Source organism: Typopeltis vanoorti, chromosome 12 (assembly GCF_054136105.1).
Source record: "Typopeltis vanoorti isolate ZY-2024b chromosome 12, IOZ_Tvanoo_1.0, whole genome shotgun sequence".
NCBI classification, from domain to species: domain Eukaryota; kingdom Metazoa; phylum Arthropoda; class Arachnida; order Uropygi; family Thelyphonidae; genus Typopeltis; species Typopeltis vanoorti.
Genome location: NC_143560.1, coordinates 120,036,807 through 120,056,545, shown reverse-complemented (window position 1 = coordinate 120,056,545; position 19,739 = coordinate 120,036,807). Strand labels below are relative to the sequence as shown.

The following is a 19,739-nucleotide window of genomic DNA, read 5'->3' as shown; positions in this document are numbered from 1 at the left end:
AAAAATTCTTGACTCTGTTGAGAATAGAGTAATTATCATAATGACTAGCTTCTGGTGTTATTCTTTTACTATCATCAGGACTGGTGTGTGTGTGTGTGTGTGTGTGTGTGTGTGTGTGTGTGTGTGTGTGTGTGTGTGTGTGTGTATTTATTTATTTTTTTTTTCTCCATCAGTAACCATCTTCCACTTTCACTCCAAATTATTCCAAGCTCATTCAGATAACTTTTCCTTCATCGTTATCTCTATTTTGGTACCAGGTTTCCCTCATGTTTTCATGAAAAGTTTACCCTAATATAATGTTTTGTGAAGTCTCTCTCTCCCAGTGAGTAGCGAACTTTCCATCTGTTTGCTAATATCATAATGGATAGATAGGTGAGCATCTCATCTTTATGTCAGTTACTTTTTTTTTTAAAAAAAAGCATCCTTGCATTTTAAGAATCTGTCTAGATCAGGGGTCGCCAAACTTCTTTGACTGTTAACCCCTTCAAGAGTTTGACTTTTTATCGACCCCCTCTATTTTACTATTACAAAATTATAATAGGATGAGCAAAAAATACGCTTATGTGAGTTTTTAGATTGTTTATTTTATAGTTACAGTGTTTATTGTATGTATAATATAGTATATTTTATTATATTGACTTAACATTAAAGGGATATGTTTTTGTTTTTGACGTCCTTCTTAACATTACATATTTGATAGGAGGGATAAATAATATATAACATTTAATTTAGATAACAAAATTGTATTATTATGTTATCTAAATTAAATTATACAATTTAGATTGTATTATACAACAATGATACAATCTTCCTTATATACATGAAAATAAGACTTATTAACTTAGTATACAATTTACTAACGTGAAGGGTGTGCTTCGTGACTCTTGACAAGATTAGCAATGTTGGGTTCAAAATTAGTAAGTTTCGGCCTTAAATCGCCACGGAATTCTATATCTAGCTTATTTCTTCATTTTGTTAAAATGGAATTAACATGGCTGAAACCAGCTTCAACCATGTACGAGCTTGGAAATGCAAGCAAAAAGGGGAGTACCACTTCAGAAAGTTTTGGTATTTTTCTACAACATTTATATTCGTCCAAAAGTAACTTAAAGTCCTATTTTTAAAAAGCTTCTTAGCTTCAATATCAACTGACAATTCAATAAGTTCATTTTGTAAGTTACATTCGATATTTTCAATATCTGCAGAAAATGGGTGATAATCCAATCTGCAATGTGCATGTTTTCAAAATCTGCAAAGCACAATTTAAAATCATCGCTCAAATATTGAATTTGTTTTGTGTATATTTCTAAGTCTTCATCTTTTACTTCCATTTGCTAGATTCGAAAAATACTGAAAATCTTTTCGTAACAATGATGATTTAAATAAGGCTAATTTAGTTTGGAAGCCTAAAAGAATCTTCTGAGCTTGAATAATCGTGACATCTTTACCTTGTAGACGGGTCTGTCATTAAATTTTGAAAATAAGTCCGCCAAGTAGAAAATATGATTCTTATTTCTCTTCAGTTCATCACTCAAAAACAAATTAATATCTGTAAGAAACTCTAGAGTTGAGTCGAACAACTCAACAAATCTTTGTAGACTTGCACCTCTAGACAACCATCTTACTTCAGTATGCAAGAGTAACTGGTTTGATACTAAATCATTTTTTTCACAAAGTTTGGCAAATAATCGTGATTTAAGAGGATGAGCTCTAATTTGAGTGATAGATTTAATACACACTCTTAGAGTATCATGAAGTTCGTCACTGAGAGTTTTTGCCACCAAATGGTTTTGGTGCAACACAATGATGTCTTATATTTTTCTATTGATCCCTGATCCCGAATCGACCCTTAACAATGCTATATCGACCACTTTGGTGACCACTGGTCTAGATAGTCATTTGAACAACAGTTTTGCTTTGACACCAATGTCAGATGTTTTTGTAACCATTGGTGTGTAAGTTAATATAACTATTTTGAGAAAGTTGTTAGGATTATCAAAAAAATAGATAATAAATAATGATATTCTTTGTTTATTGCAGCGTAAATGCTTCATGGAATCTTGAGGTTATTAAAATGTTTCCTGTTCTTGAACTGGATCTAAGTATATCAAAACCCATGGTGCTTGTTCATAATTTTAGTGCACTCTTTTTATCCATGGATAGAGAAGCTGCGTAAACCTCATGTGGTGCAAAAGCTTTTACAGTTTATAGATTAAATGCTTTTACAGTACATAATCCATACTATTACTACTACTTAGAAGTGAAATATGAACAATAATAACTATTTTTTATTATTATTTTCGATACCTCCAGGGAGTCCAAAGACTCATCGAGGGTCTCCACCACTCATTCACTAATTATCCATCAACTACCTCAATGCCATCTACTGCTGACTACCACCACTCTTTTTCCCAGAGACGATCACATTATCAAATAAAAAAAAAAAAAAAAATAATTGCAGCCTAAATGAAATAAACCTGAGATAAACAGCCAAATATACCATATTTGATCATAACAGAAATGAAGACGTAATGAAAGGATTAAATCAAGAAACAGCAATGAGGGGAAAATAAATAATTTCTTTTCCTTAATTACTGGTTTTTAAACATATTTGCAAGTAAAACCATATTGGACATTTTCAAGCGTCTCTACCATGAAGATAGATTTCCTGCAGTGCACATATCATTGATGGTGAAATGTGAATCCATCACTATGAGCTGGATCCACTTTCATCAGAACTATTTGTTGGAGAGCAAATGACAGTATTTGGAATTATATCAGATAATGTCAAACAAAAATGCATCCTTTTTCCAGCCTTCACTGGGAAAAGTGAAGCCTGTGCTTTTTGGATATTCACAAGAACTGGTCTGAACATTATCAAGAGATGGATTACTCTGAATACACCATTCCCTGTATATTCAAACAGGCTATTGTGCCATTGCATAACAGTTCCATCACCATATTAAGCATGGAAAAATATTTTAGAAGGTTTCTGGTGCTGCTCAGAAGTGCAATTGGAAAGAATCGAGAGATGGATACAGTGCATGTGTGTCATGTCCCAGTTGACATTTTTTTGTAAGCATAAAACTTGTATACACTGCTGATTCAGGTATATTCACACAATGAAACAAAATCATGGAATTTTTTTGAGAAATAATATATATATATATGCATATGCTGTATTTGTTATACTAGTTTTAATTGATGTATATTAAGGATCTTGTCCTGACAACCTAATTTGGTCTGAATTAGATTTTCTTTCCCAAGAGAAAACTTACTTACTCAAAATGTTAGTTCTATGGTATAAATGCAACATTTTATGTTCTTAGTCAGCTGTTAGAATTAAAGGAGGTACAGGAAGATGATTTAATGTAAAATCATATGTAAGATGAGAGTGCATACTATCTGCTGTTACTCATTATCTATATAGATCACATTTATAAGAAAGGCGATATTAAACTTTATATCGAAATTGGAGATATTCAGCATAGCACTTTACTTTATGCATGCCATAAATCAATTTAGTACACATTTTCTGGATTGCATAACTAAATTCAGTAACTGCTATAAAAAATTTAATATCAGAATCATCAATAAAAAGACAAACTAGCAAATAATAGGCACATTTTTTAGTGAAGATGGCAAATTACATGTGGAAATGGACACTTAGTAAGTTAAGCTGGTATAGTGAAGCAAGAAAGAAATTAGTCAGAGAATACTGAAATAGAAATATACAAGACAGTATTCAGACCAATTTAAATTCCTGTATCTGTGAGTTGGTTTAAAAATAAATTGATCAAAGATTAGATTATCGTATATTATCTTACCACAGATAATAATGTCGTAGGATACTTAGGAGTGTGAATAGATGGCAACATCATGTTTAAAATGAGGGTATTAGAAAGGAACTTGACACTGTCAGTATTCAGGAATAAGTGAGTACAAAGTAAGTAATTATTTAAGGTTAGCAAAACAGATGTTTGATGCAAAGATGGCTGGGGAATACCAAAGATCTAGGAGATAATGCATTTAATAGCCTTAAATGACTACAATTCAACTTCTTACAGATAACAGATTAATTTAGAAGAAAATAGTTGATAGGATATTAGTAATAATGTTAACTTAATCATGCTCTATGGCCACAGTATCTTCTACATTCCTTGAGGGTACATAGCTGGAATGTGATAATTATAAGGATATATTTTAATATCTCAAAACCATAGTGATTTAAAATAGCTACTGTTTTAGAGTAGGATTATTGAAATAGAGTACTGAATTTTGTTTCAATAAAAGTTTATTTTTAATTTATAATTCGGAAATAATAAGAGCAAAAATATTGTGTTTAACAAACTTTCATTTTTTTTAGGTGCAAGTCAAGGATTGATATCAATTCCTGCAACATCAGCTTCCTCTGGTGGACTTACATTTGGACTACCTAATGTAGCAGCAACTCCTGCAACTACACAGGCATTAAGCGGAGTGTCTGGATTTTCTTTTGGACAAACTACAAAATCAACTGGTATATAAAATTAACTTTTGCTGTATGCAAGTTTATTAAATTGTTGAAAATAGGATCACTTTGAATTTTTTTCTCTAATATATTGTAGGATAAAATCATGTTCTTGATAGATGCAATTTAGAATACATGAGCATCTTTTCGATTTATTGTTGTTCTCAAACTATGGCTGGATAAGTGCCTGTGGAAATGGCATTTGATTCCATAATATAAGTTGTGTTATAAGTTCAGTTCTAGTTGCTGCTTAGAGGAAGTTATTCGGGGTCTTTTTCAGCTACATCCAAAGTTGGTTGATCTTTGGCATAGCAAGTAGGTTTTCATTCTGGGTTTTTAACCTACAATTCAAGAAAATTGACCATAGAACTTGCACATTCAGACAGTGTAATAGTGTGGACTACGAGATAGCAGCACTTGTTTGCCCTACTCTTTCTCAGATGGCAATAAAAATCATGGTAGTTTTGGGCCAGCTGTCAGTGATTGCTAATGGTGGAGATAGGGCTGCCCACCAGTCTTCAAAAGTTAGGGCCAAATGACCTCGCTTACTCTCTTTAGGGAATAAATGGTGTTTACAGATATCTTTATTTTTTTTTTAATTTATTCTATGGTTGGACAAATTTTATTGAAATTGTGGATTTTGAAATCCTTAGATTTTTGTAAGGATTTTTGATTAAAAAAAAAAAGTTGGTTATACTATCAAACCCTATTATGAATAACTACCAACACCTAAGGCTTTGTATACATATAATAGAAATTACACTGGTAGTCTAGTAGATTGAAGTTGTTCTTGCTTGGCTGTGCATAATAGAGCTCCCTTTCCTATTGTTGATGTGTGTAGTTCAGTTTTAACTATCTTTCATGTTTTGTGCCTTCATTCAATTAATGAGTGACTCTCCCTATTTTACTGCTTTTACCAGTCTGCCTGAATCTTTTACATTCAGGGAGATTTTATCTGACACATCAAATATATTTTGTGTTTGTAATGTTTTTTGCAATTCAAGAAAATGTACCATAGAACTTGCACGTTCAGATGGTGTAATAGTGTTAGGGACTACGAGATAGCAATGCAGCAACTATAGGGGTATCTCACTGTTGATGACTGGCTACAAGGTGCTGTCTAACATCATGTTAATGCACCTCACACCATATGCAGAAGAGTGTATTGGTGACTACCAGACGGGCTTCAGGAGGAACTGTTCTACAATAGACCAACTCTTCACACTGCGCCAAGTTTTTGAAAAGTGCTGGGAATATAACCGGTCAGTTATACGTCCAAAAATGTGGCAGGTGTTAGAAGAACTGGGAATTCCTTGAAAACTTCGCAAAAATGGTGCAGCTGTGTGTGGCTGGTTCGAGAGCAAGAGTGAAAGCAGAAGATGATCTGTCAGACCCGTTTCAAGTATAGACCGGCGTGAAGCAGGGTGATGAGCTTTTTCCGATTCAATTTAGTGCTGGAAAAAGTAATTAGAAGTACACAGCAAGTGGTGGGTAGAGTTAACATGGGTGTGCAAGTCAGGATTCTTGGCTACGCAGACAACCTGAACATCATGGCGCATCAACGAGATGATGCAGTGGCATTGGTTACTGCCATTGAAGAAGCTGCAGAAGACGTTGGCTCAAAGATAAATGCCGAGAAGACAAAGTGCCTTTTCATGAGTCGCCATGCTGCTCAAGATCTAGAGGGAGCTGCTCAGTTTGAGAGGGTGATGGAATTTATGTACCTGGGGTCTATCGTGACTGAAGACAACAAAGTTGAAGCTGATGTCCAGAGTCGGGTGAATGTAGCCTACTACCAAGCGCATCCCCTTTTTGCCTCGCGTATACTGACTTAGACTACAAAGGTGAGATTATACAAGACTCTGATTAGACCTGTTCTCCTCTACGGTGCCGAAGCGTGGACTCTCACAGTGAGGCAAGCCGACCACCTGAGAGTATTCAAAAACAAGATGCTATGACGTTTATCCAAATTTAATTTAGTGCAATTTTCTGCTCAGAATACAGTTACTGTATGTAAACTAAATTTTTCAAAGAATGCATGTATGGGTGCAGGAAATTAGTGTAGCTCTGACTGTCCTAATGTGAGCACATTTCTGCCATGACATTTTATTTTATATCACTGTACTGTCCTTAATGTGATATCTTCATTAAACATGGACAAGATAAAATGGAAGAGATAAAAGGATGCAAAAGTTGATTATTTTAGAAGGAAAATTTGAATGTAGTGATAATAGAGCAAAAATTGGTTTGAGACTCTGGAATAAAGGAAAAAGGCAAGTTGCATCAAATTCACTAGGAATTCAGATATCTAGAAATGGGGCATTATATCAAGCAATACTTAGTCTTTATTTGAGTTGTAAGTCAGCAGTTAGAATTGAAGGAAGTACAGGAAGATGGTTTAATGTTACATCTGGTGTGAGACAAAGATGTACATTGTCCCCTCTGTTCTTCATTGTCTATATGGATCACATTATGAAGGAAAGTGGTATTAAACATGATATCAAAATTGGAGATGTTAATGTTAGCTCTTTGCTTTATACGGATGCTGTTATACTTCTAAATAAATCCGCTACAAGTCTGCAGGATTCTCTGACTAAATTGAATAACTGTTGTAATAGATATGGTATGAAGGTCAGTTAAAAAGACAATGAAAATAGGCAGAAATGTTGAAAATATGCATTGAATGGAGAACTTATAGAACAAGTAAAACATTTCCGCTACTTAGGCATGATTTTTAGTGAAGATGGTAAGTTAAATATGGAAATGGAAAACAGAATCAACAAAGCTGGTATAGTAGGAAGTCAACTGAATAAATTTATATGGAATAAGAGGGAAATTAGCCAAAACACTAATTAGCTGTATACAAGACAGTGTTCAAACCAAGTTTAACTTATGGATCTGAGAGCTGGGTTAGAAGTAAAACACTTGACTAAAGACTGCAGATATGAGAGTCCTGAGAAAGATTAGGGAGAACAGATGGCATCAATAGCAATATCATATTAAAAACGAGGATATTAGGAAAGAACTTGATATTATCAGCATCCTGGAATGCATTAGCAGAGCTAATCTCAGGCAGTATGGTCACTTAAGCAGAATTGGAGAGGAAAGATTAGCAAAACAAATGTTCTCTGCCAGGTTGGCAGGGAAAAGACCCAGAGGAAGACAAGCTCTAGGTGGATTGATACAGTAAAAAGTGTCTTAGAAGACAGAAATATAAGACCTGCTAATATTGGAGTCTTGACATTTAACAGACTGATTTGGAGGAAAATTGTAGATAGAAAGTTAGTAATGATGTAAATTTTTCATGTAGTACTATCATATCCTGTACACCACTTGAGGGTATATATCAGGAATTTGATGATGATGAGAAATAGAAGTATTTTAATGATTAAGATGAATTGTCTTTTAACAGCTGTTACAAAAGTATGAGAAAAAAATGCTAATAATTAAAAAAATAATTAAATAAAAAAATGCTAAAAATAGTTTATGCTTTGCTATTGAAGTACTGTTTTTTTCAAAAAACAATTTTTCACTAACTTTTTAATGTATATGCATTTGTTTGGATAAATCTTTTGGATAATGAAAACATCACCTTTTGCAGTCATCATCCTTTGAAAAATAGTTTTAAAATTAGATTTTTAAAAATTTAATATATATTTAAAATTTTAGACAATTCAATACAAAATAAGGCGACTTATTTTGTATTGAATAGTGTATTCAATTGGGACAGTGCTCTCCAGTCGTGTAAACTATGTCAGTTGAATAATGGACCATACTGACTAATATTCTCTAAGAAACTATTTCCTTTGCCCCTTATGGAACCAAAGAAAGTTTGTTATAAAGTAGTTTGTTAAAGTGGAAGGCTTGATATAGCAAATGTTCTTTAAAATAGTATTGGTGCAACATCAAGGAGTTTTCAGTAGAGTACTGTAATGGTTCCTTTGCTGTAGTTAAGAGTTACTTTGGCAGTTGCTGGTGCTGAAGGAAATCTGCATACTCCACCTATGCACACCATTAGGTGTCTGAACTTTTAATTCTGCTGTTTTCTATGTTACAGAAGACAAAAACAGTGTATATCCATTGATTTTGCATGCATCTTAAGAAATTTTTTTCTGTGGTAGTGTAGTCCATATTTATTTTTATTCTACACTGTTCACATTTCTTCTAATTTCTCTTGCTAATGTGATAGTCTTGTATATTTGAGTTTCCCATCCTGCTCTTTTTTGTTTATTTTTCACTTCCTGCATGCATCTTGCAAAAGAATGGAAGCTTCAAAGTAGAAATGCTGCATTCTGATTTTTGTTTAAAGATTTGTTTTAAAAATTGTTTTTATAAGAAAAAATGAATTGCATCCTATCTCTCAGAATGATAAAAGGTTTTTTTTTATTTCAGGTATTACTCCTGCTACTATTACTGCTCCAACAGTGACAGTAACAAGTGCTCCGACTCCAGTTGTTTCTGCTACTTCAGTGAATGCTGCTCCTGTTACAACCACCTTATCTGGTAAGCATGTTTGATGACAAGGATTACTAAGCTTTTCAGTAGTAAGCAGTATTTCATATGGTGTTTAAAACAGTTTAATAAATAATAACTTAATATTATTACGTGACACCAACAGGGAGTCCAAAGACTCATCGAGGGAGATCACCTACTCTACAACTCTCTATTTCTGCCACTCAGTCCACCAACTACTAGGAACCGCAACAATCATCATCATCTACACAAACACCATCTACTGTCCATCACCACCACTAGTATTTTCACAGAAAATCACAAACATCCATGCCCATGCCGGGATTTGAACCTGGAGCCTTTTGCTGGGAGAGCGGATACACCAACCACTTGGCCAACCAGCCAGCAACTTATTACTATATTGACATTAGAGAATTGAATATATATGATATAATTATATCCGCATATACACTGCTCCAACAGAAAATTAGAATGGAGTTTCTCAAATTAGTTTGGCCACAAAATACTTATGATTAATCGATTGATTACTATCATCTTCTGATATATTCTTTCATAGGATTCACCGGATGTTATAACATTAATTGCATTAGTGTTATAATATTATAACATGCAATTCAGTGGCTTGGTTGGCCAATTGGTAAGTGTGTCTGCTCTCTGACCAACAGGTTGCAGGTTCAAATCCTGCTGTGGGCATGGATGTTGGTCATTTTTAGGTGGAAGATGAAATTCACAGTGCTTATTGGATGCTGAAGTAGCTTGAAAAAGTTCTATATTTGGTCTGTAGAGCAGGGTTTCCCAGACTAGGTAAAAAATAATTTAAAAAAAATTATAAAATGAAGTATTAATAAAAAATACAAAAGAAATCCTTAGTTCACCCAAAGTACTAATGTACTATAGATTTACAATCTTTTGTGGGTGAGGTACATAAAAAAAAACAAAAAAAAACTTGACTAGTTTTCTATCATCAGTTGTCTTCCAGTTGTTATATTTCAGCCTTCTAACTGCATCAACCATTTAGAATTAATTATGAAAAATGTCATCAGAGTAGCCTCTCAAGGACTCTCTAGTGAGTATGGGCATGGCAAACCTAAGTTACCTGATGCTGTTATATCATCTGTAGACTGGTCCCTCCACTTTTTTCTTCTTTCTTTCTCTCCCCCTTCCCCCAATGCTGTTATAGTACTCAAAGGCTAGGGGTGAAACTTTTCTATTTTGCTATTTCTTTTTGCCTTATATAGTAAAGATGGTGTAACCCACGAGGGTTGCAAGGTGTATTTTCTTTAGCATCTGTTCTCCAGTGGAGCTGCTAAAAATGGCTTCTGCACTCCAGAGGAGCAGCCACTTTCAAACCTGACAGAAAGGTATAGAATGCATCTCCCAAGCTACCCAGTCAGTGTGGGAGATTAGACCTCCCCCCCAAGATGTTTCATGGCAAAGAGAGAAGAAAAAAAGGCCACACTGTCCAAGGCCAAAAAGGACATTTACTGATTTTGATGAATCTCCCCCAAATGAATGAAGATGCAAACTCAAACCCTGAAGGGAGGTCTGATTCTGATAAAAGAACTGGGAAAAACCATCACAAAAACTTCTATTAAAACTATAACTAAATCTACCATGACTCTTCATTAGAAAATTGGATGCCATTGCCACGCTAGCCACCTTGAATCTAATAGAAGTCTTAGTCATCTAAGACTCTTCAAAGGACAAGATAACAACAACTAAATCTACTACTAAAATGTATACAGTATAAATTGCCTCATTGAATGTCCATACATTACAATCAGGGGATAGATTGTAATTGGATTTTCAGAAGTGATGATACTGAAAAAAATTATCGAAAGAGACAATGTCCTTCCATTTTACCATAATGAAGGTGAAAGTGGACTTATTGAAGTTGGTTTTTTAATTAAGAGCAAATGGAAAAGGCATATAGCAGAATTTAAAAGTTATACAAGTAGAATTGATTTCTTAAAATTAGAATTAATAAAAAACAAATCACTAACAATAATACAGTTTTATGCTCTCACCACAAGCTATGATCAGGAAAAAATAGAAGAGTTCTATGATGAACTTACACTAGCAATAACACCTCACAACTCTTAACTCTTGGAAACCACAATAGCCAGAAAAGGAATGACAGAGGAAGGCAACTCCTACAATTCGCCTCAAACATCAGCTGAAAATTGGAAATTCTTTTTTTTAGGAAAAGTAAAAAAATGAAGATGGACATGGATTTCACCAGATGGAAAAACAAGAAATGAAATAGACTATATATTATTAAAAGATTCACTTCATCTATATAACTTTGAAGTTCTTAACAATTTAAACTTTAATTCAGATCATAGATTAATAAGAGTAACCTTCTGGTTCCAGAAAACCAAAAATAGGAATAATTGGTTCAGAGAAAGCTAACCAGAAGTTTAAGATCTACAAAGAAAATTAGAGACACTTAAGGCAAATATTAACAACTCAAAAATCAACCAGGTTATAAATAATACTCAGAAGTTTTGCAATAATATAGAGGAAGTAATGAAGCAAGCATACCAACCACTAAGCAGCAACAAGAGAAATAGAGTCAAAAATAACTGACAATACCAAAAACTTAATGAAACAAAGAGAACTACTAAAAAAAAAAAGATTGCAATCAATACAAAACAAAATAGTTTGAACTAAATAAATTAGTCAAAAGAGAAATTAGAAAGGATCTAAGGAATTTCAACATAAATAAGATTCAAACAAACCCTAGAACATGGCACATCTTTAAAAACAGCAAAAAATGGCAAATCCTGGATCCCTTCCTTAGTAGATGAATTTGGTCATAAAACAAATAATAGAACTGAAATTCTCAAAATACCAACAAAATTCTACCAAGTATTATACTCAGGTAATCAAGTAAATAGTTTAACAAACAAATGGAAGTGTGATGATCTTATCTTGGACATCATCAAAGAAGAAATAAAACAGGCAGTCAAGCAAATGAAAAATGGCAAAGCACAGGGCAGTGATCAAATTCCAGCAGAATACTTCAAAATAGGACTTGTAGAACTATTACCAGAACTTCTCAAACTATACAATGGCATCTTACATACAGAAACAGTACCAAGGCAGTGGTTAAATTCAGAAATAATATTACTTCATAAGAAGGGTAATAGATCAAATATAAGCAACTACAGACCCATAAGTCTCATCTCACATAATTATAAAATACTTAAGATTATCCAAAATAGAATCATAAGCCAACTAGATCAGAACCAGCCATGTGAACAAGCAGGATTTAGAATAAGTTTTTCAACTATTGATCATCTACACCAGCATTTCCCAAACTTTTCCTACGATGGAACATTTCACAAATCCTGAAATTTTAACAGAACACCTTGGTTGGAGGCGAGTATCTATCTAGTATAGAGTATCATCGGTCTCACATTCAATGTAAAGCTAAGCACACAGGCACTGACCTTAATAGCATAATCCATATGCAGAGTGAGGAGTTCCTGATTTTCAAACATGTTTGAACTTGTCGCAGCATTTAAAACCATTCCAGGCTCATATTAATTTTGATAATTTTTCACGGAACACGGTTTGGGAAACCCCGATCTACACGTTATCAACTAGATTATTGAAAAATATCAAGAATATAATAATCCTCTATACATAGCATTCGACTCAATAGAACACAAACTGCTGTTGCTGGGACTTCAAAATCAAGGTATAGAAAATAAATATATCAAAATATTTATAATAGTACATGGCAGAAAAATCAAACTTGAGACAACAGGACATCCTTCAACCTAGCAAGAGGAGTTAAACAGGGAGACCTAATAGCACCCAAGCTATTCACTTCATTGTTAGAAATGTTATTTTGAGAACTGAACTGGGATAATTACGGTTTAAACATCTTAGGCAAAAATTTAAGCAGTCTTAGATTTGCCAATGACATAGCACTCTTCTCCGAAAACATCTCAGAACTAGAAATAGTGATTAGAAATCTACGTAATAAAAGCAAAATAAACAAATAAAAATAAGTAATAAAAGCAAATAAACATAAACTACAGCAAATCTTAACTAATGACTAACCACACAGAAATTCCAATAACTGTTGAAAACAGAATAATAAGTTATGAAGATTTTAAATATTTGGGCAAGATAACATCATTAAAAAAAAGGATGGAAAAAGAAACAGATGCCAGAATCACCAATGCTTGAAGGAGCTATTGGAGTTTAAAAGAGTTGATGAAGGGAAGACTTACCAATCAGCCAAAAATGCAAACTTCATAATATGATCATACTACCCATTCTAACCTATGGTCACTAACAACTAAACAAGCGACCAAGCTAAGAACATTCCAAAGAGCAATGGAAAGATGTATGTTAAACATCAAAAGGATGGAATAAACAAGAGCCCTAGAAATAAGACAGAAAACAAAAGTCACTGACGTCATAAGAACAGTAAAATCCCTAAAATGGAAATGATCAGGATAATTGATGAGAAAACAAGATGATACATGGGATAAACTCGCCACTTACTAGATACCTAGAGAAGGAAAGAGAGGTAAAGGTAGACAGAAGATCAGATGGAGAGATGAACTTACTCTAACAGCAGGACCAACCTGGTCGAGAACAGCCCAAAATAGAGCCGAATGGAATAACATGGGGGGGTGCCTTTGCCCAGCAGTGGGATTCTACAGGCTAACAACATTGGAGTAGCTGCTAGGTGATGCATGAAGGACAGTTGGCTGACATAATGTCTGTAAAAAGATATGATTTACATATGTTTTTGATTAGCTGTATACTGTGTGTGTGCGCCCGCGCTATAAATTAATTTGTAAACGGATTGCTGAAATTTGAAGGCTTTCTGGATGCCATAGTATTATTGAGCTTGTTAAAGCAGGCATGATCTGGTGTATGCCAAAATTGGATAGCTGAGAGTCAGTCAGAGAGCTTATAGCTGAGGTTAGTATTAAGATGGGCAAGAGTAAGGGCAATTTCTGTAGATTCAATAATTCTTCTCTCATGCATAGCATAGCATATAAACATGTTTTCTGATTTGTTCCAGATCACTGGATGAATGATAGAATTTTCATCATCTAGCTTAACAGAATTAAGCACATGATTAGATAGTGCTGACCCTGGTTCTGTCAAGTGATGTTGTCTGACATGTTCTTCCATACACAATTCATTGGATTTATTCGTCTGACCACAATAGGGCACATTGCAGTTACACCAAAGACGATAAATTCTTGGATACTTTAGGCTGCCATATTTCAGTTTAGGTGTGCCAAGTAAGGAATGGAGTTTGGTTAGAGGAGTAAAAGAAGTGCAGATTTTAAATTTCTTGAGAATTTTAGCTAATTTTGGTGAAATGGAGTGATATATACAGTAGAAATATAAAACCTCTTGCATCATTGCTATCTTCGGTATGGTGAGCTGGTGGATTAACTAGCCGCTCATTAATAGTCTGTTTACGATAACTGTTGTAAACAGTTATTCTATATATGTCAATACCATAATGTTCTAAAAATTTTCATAATGCCTCATGCCATATTGAGTCAAAAGCTTTTTGAAGGTCTAAAAAGTTGTGACGGATTATTCTGGACACCATAAAAGATATATCTTTTACGAGTTGATTTTGTAGGTAATATTTCCCTCATTTTCATATTCACAGTTGTGATGACCATATCGTGGTCGCTGCTGATGTTGGCTCCAGGAAATGATCTGGTTCTTGTGAGGTTGATGAAGTTTTTAAATTTTGTGCTTACAAGGATAAAGTCAATTTGGTTGTGTGTTTTTCCATCAGGGGAAGTCCATGTCCATCTTCTGGAAGGTTTATGGGGAAATAGAGTGTTAGTAATGGTGAGTTCATTTTATGAGGCAGAATTGATCAATTCAAAATTTCTTTCTTTGTCTCCCTATAGCCATATGATCCGACAAATGGGAGAAATCCTTGCCGATGTCTGTTCCAATTTTAGCATTCCAATCGTCCTGTGCAATCAAAAGGTCTTTACTATTCGCTCCAGTGATTGTTGCATTAAGTTGACCATAAAACTCCTCTACTTCGGAGTCCTCGTGGCCTGTGTTTGGGGCATAGACCTGTGTGATGGTGATATTGAGTGGTTTTTCCTCTTAGGCAGACTAGAGCAATTCTGCTATTGATAGAATTGAATTCCATGACAGAATTTCGTGATGATTTGTGTATCAAAAACCCGACACCTTCTTTTCCACTGCAGTCACATCCAGAGTAAAGAAGCAAATGTCCTTCAACTGTTGTTAGCTCTCCTGTTTTGGGCCATCAAATTTCACAAAGTCCCATGACATTCCATTCATATCTTTTTAGTTCGTGCTGTAGTAATTTGAGTTGGCCTGATTGTAGTAGAGTCCTAATATTCCAAGTTCTAGTCATTAAATGGTTGCAGAGTCTGAATCTGGATCCAGTTTTTTCATTATTTTTGTCAGTGATAGTGATGGTGGTAGCGCCAGTCACTAACCTCATTGCCACCCCTGGAGCTGCTACCAAATGGCAATGTGGACCTTGCTGAACCGGGCAACGTCCAAGCCGGCATGGTGTACTGTATTGAATCCTTTGCCATGAATGTCTAATAGGCAGTTAATTAAGACAGATGGTGCCAATCTCCTCTTCTGTCATCGCCTGCTAGCATTTAGCTGGGCATAGTGGGATGGCCTTCATGCCGTGGTGAGGCAGCATAGCAGGACTTTGGGGGGGGGGGAATACCATTTACTGTTTGTAAATAGTAACTAACTTCAGTTTGGCAATGGGCAACCCATCTCCTATATTAGCAAATTTATATTTAGATGCCTTTGCAGAAAAGCAATCAATTCCTTCCCATTAAAAGCCAAGATTATGGGAAAGGTATATTCATGATATTTTCTTAATTTGGAGCAATGGACCAGGTTCCTGAACCATCTTAACAATCAATACCCAAAAATACAATTTACCTCAGAGTTGGAAGTTAATGGTTCTCTCCCGTTCATGTCAAACTTATGTGTCAGAAAAACTGAAGATCTCTATTTACAGAAAACCCACACATACCAATAGATATCTTCATGTGCAGTCTTATCATTATCCATCCCAAAAGCTTGGCATCATTTGTACATTAGGTAAACAAGCTCACTCCCTTCTCAGTGAAGAAGAAAGCACTAAAGAACTACAGTGTCTTCTTGCAACTTATTGGAAGAACTGTTATCATAAATAGGCTATTAATAAGCTGCTATTTAATCCACCTTATTGAAGATAGTAATGGTGTAAAAGGTTTTATAGCTCTACCATATATCAGCTCTTTTTCACCAAAGTCAGCTGAAATTTCTTTTACTCCTCTAACCAAACTTCATTCCTTACTTGGTATACCTAAACCAAAACATGACAGCCTAAAGTATCCAAGTTTATCTTCTTTGGTGTAACTGTAATGTGCTCTATTTAGGTCAGGTGGAGAAATCCATTGAGTTGCATATTGAAGAAACGTGCAAGAGACATCACATGACAGAACTACAACCATCACTGTGTCTAATTGTGTGCTTAATTCTGCACCCCAATGGTGAAGATTCTGTCATTCATCCAGTGATCTGGAACAAATCGGAAAGCATTTATAGATGCTATGATGAGCTTGAGAGAAGAATTATTGAATCTACAGAAATTGTCTTCAATCTGGTCCACCTTAATACTAACTTCAGCTATAACCTTTCTGATTGTCACTCAGCTATTCAACTTTGGCACATGCGAGATCATGCTTGTTTGAAAATTCTTAATGCTATGGCATCCAGAACACCTTCAGGTGTCAGCAATTCACTTGCAACTCACTTTATAGTTATTGTTTTGTTGTAATGTATATATATTTTGTATTTCTCTTTTCATGCACCCAATGAAGTCTTCTAAGAAGACAAAACCAGATGTGTGTTCAAATAAATAGTTTTTCTATTTTGTTATCAGGCTTTCAGTCATTAAATTAAAAAAAATATATATGTATATAATTTTTATTTATTTTTTTAGTTTATTATATATTTCTGGGTGCATTGTTTAATTTAGTATCCGTTTTTATAAGCTTATTTTAAAATATTATTATAGCATTGCTCATGTCACCAAAATGAATCAGGACACCGCTAGGCAAGATGTATAGGAAATTTAATATAAGAACTTCATGAGATGACTATGCATAATGTATTTGCTGCTTAAAGTTAATAGCTTGGGGGTGATAAGCTAAAAAGGTGATAGTGTCAGAAGCATTATCTGAGTGAATGTCAAAAAGGAGATAGCAGTACGGTGAATGTTTGGGAAAAAGGGTGCACAAATACGAATGCTGTGGAGGACATAGATTGGAATGCAGAATGTTCCTGTAATTAACTAAAGGTGAATAAGTATGCATGTATTGACAGAAAGTATGAATTGAAAGAAAGTTAAAATGGAAGTGATGAAAGATTAGGAGAATAGCAAGGTAGCTTTAATGAGTGAAACAGCACATTTATGCAGTATATTTCATATAACAAAGAATGAGGTAGATCATTTAGAGACGTGTCGGGAAAGTGGTGTAGCAGAAAAGAGCAAAATCATTAGAGGTGAAAGGGAAAGTGAGGAAAGTATTAACAAGTGAAAAAAGGTGAGGAGATAAGATTGTATAGAGATTGGTAATTGTATGATTAGTGGCATAGTTGATGAATGTGTGATGAAATCATGCCTTTCTGGTGCCAGCAGAAAGTTTTTTTTTTTAATAATAATAAAATAAGAGTTAATTTGACCGGAGCAAAAGAAACAAATGATTTAAAGGTAAAAAGTATGAAATACATGAGGAGGATTTGAAAGTTACTAGAAGTCGGAGGGGGAGGATAAATTTTATCTCTTGCTCACGGTGTGATAGGAGTAAATTTGCGAATGGCCATGATTTCAAATGAATCAGTAGACTGATTGCATATGTGAAATGGTGGCATAAAGTTTTTAGATGATCGGAGTGAACTGGACAGATATGAAAGGATTTGTATATACCTGATTGATTTGGAGTTTGGTATTAGAAGGAAAGTTTAGTTCAATGAGAGAATGGATATGCAAAATCAGGGAAATTCAAGTTAGAGGGGAGATGCAAGTGAATGTATATTGTATGCTGGCTGCTTTGCGGTGAGTGAGAGAATGAGAAAGATCATAGAATGTTGAATGCATTTTCTCACGATTTCTCAGATCTAAATGAAACACTTGTTAAAAGGTATCTGTGGACCCAAGGGATTTTGCAATGCACATATACTAAGCAGCCAGAAGAATCTGGAAGTAGAGTGAAGAGTTTTTGACACTGATTAGCTTGAAACATCCATAAATTAAACGTCCATTAGTAAGACTTGGTTTACAGAGAAAGATATTGTCAAAATAATGGAATGTAAGAGATATTTTCTTTTCAGTGAAGGTATAGAGAACAGGGCTCAGAGAGGGGTATTTGTTAATGATAGCAGAAGAATTGCAACCTGTAAATGCCGATGGTCACCAGGAAGGTAGAGTTGAGAGAGGCAGTGTATTTGAAGCGTTTGGTGTGATATAAAAGCCATAGTACAAAATATATAGTTGGTTGCTGTTATAGACTGAGGGGAAATTAAAAGTAGGTATGGATGATATGCATTGCCAAATTAGGTTAATGAAGTAATCATTATGGAGACTTCAAATATGAAGACATAGATTAGAGGGAGGAAATGGAATATATGCAGCTGTTAAAAGATGATTACCTTAGCATGTAATGGAATGTAAAGGTGCCTGAGGTTTGAGAGTACTGAATGTGGAGTTAGTATCACAGAATTTGTCTAAACATGGTAATCACTTACCCCTAATTGGAAAGAGTGATCATACATTTTTAACTGAGAAGTAGCTAAGAATGTGGTACAGTTGTGACGGTTATAATGTGAAACTACAAAGCTGAGAAATCCTAGCTGAGAGCAGTGCTATAAGAAATTGTTAGCAAAAGATGTCTGTATTACATTAGAAATAGTTGTGTATTTTAACAAAGCATACCACAGGAATCCTTTCTTTTAAGCTTACACGGCGATCTGAATGCATTTTTGAAAATTATGGAGACAACTACCATGTTTGAATAAAAACTTTAGTTTAATATAACTAAAATCTACGTTCGACGTTTCGACCTTTATGTCAAGGTCATCTTCTGGAGCATACAACTATACACAGAAAACAAGCTACACTATAATCAAACTGGTTTGTTAAAGATACCGACCAACCGCTACAACAATTGTTGAAACAACAGCAAAATATGGCGGCCAATCACAGGAATCCATCCAATCAGAAGACTTCCTCCCCGATAAACACCAACAATGAACAACAAACAAGGGAGACAAGGAGCGACCAACTACCAGCAAGCAAGAACCATGTGATCAACCTATCAAGCCACACCCTGAACAACGCCGAACTTATGCTACTGAATAAAGGACTTAACTATGCAATAGCACCTAAAAAGGTAAACAAATTGGATTTTATCTACCACATAGAAAGAGGCATCAGGTCCCTACCTAACAATATAGCAGATAAAATATGACTAGAAACTAGGTCCTGAACACTAAGAAAACCATACAGAACAACCTTACAAAAACAGAACTAGCAGCAAATAAGTCATTAAAAGCCAAACAAAACATAATAATAACGAAATCGAATAAAGGCAATGCCACTATCATCCTTGATAGGTCAACATACGTACTTCAAATGAATCAACTAGTATCTGATAACAACACATATAAGCTGGTAAATTATAACCCAACAAAAAGGATA

The 19,739-nt window shown here is 34.6% G+C and overlaps 1 protein-coding gene across 2 annotated transcripts in view; it reads left to right on the top strand.

The window, feature by feature from the left end:
* Window positions 1-19,739, top strand: part of LOC150101179 (uncharacterized) — a 155,807-nt gene that overhangs the window by 73,608 nt on the left and 62,460 nt on the right. For both annotated transcript variants that reach the window (XM_090401504.1, XM_090401505.1), the window contains exons 4-5: window positions 4,367-4,519; window positions 8,903-9,013. In XM_090401504.1, coding sequence (XP_090257630.1) covers window positions 4,367-4,519; window positions 8,903-9,013 — 264 coding nt within the window. The remainder of the gene's footprint in view (window positions 1-4,366; window positions 4,520-8,902; window positions 9,014-19,739) is intronic.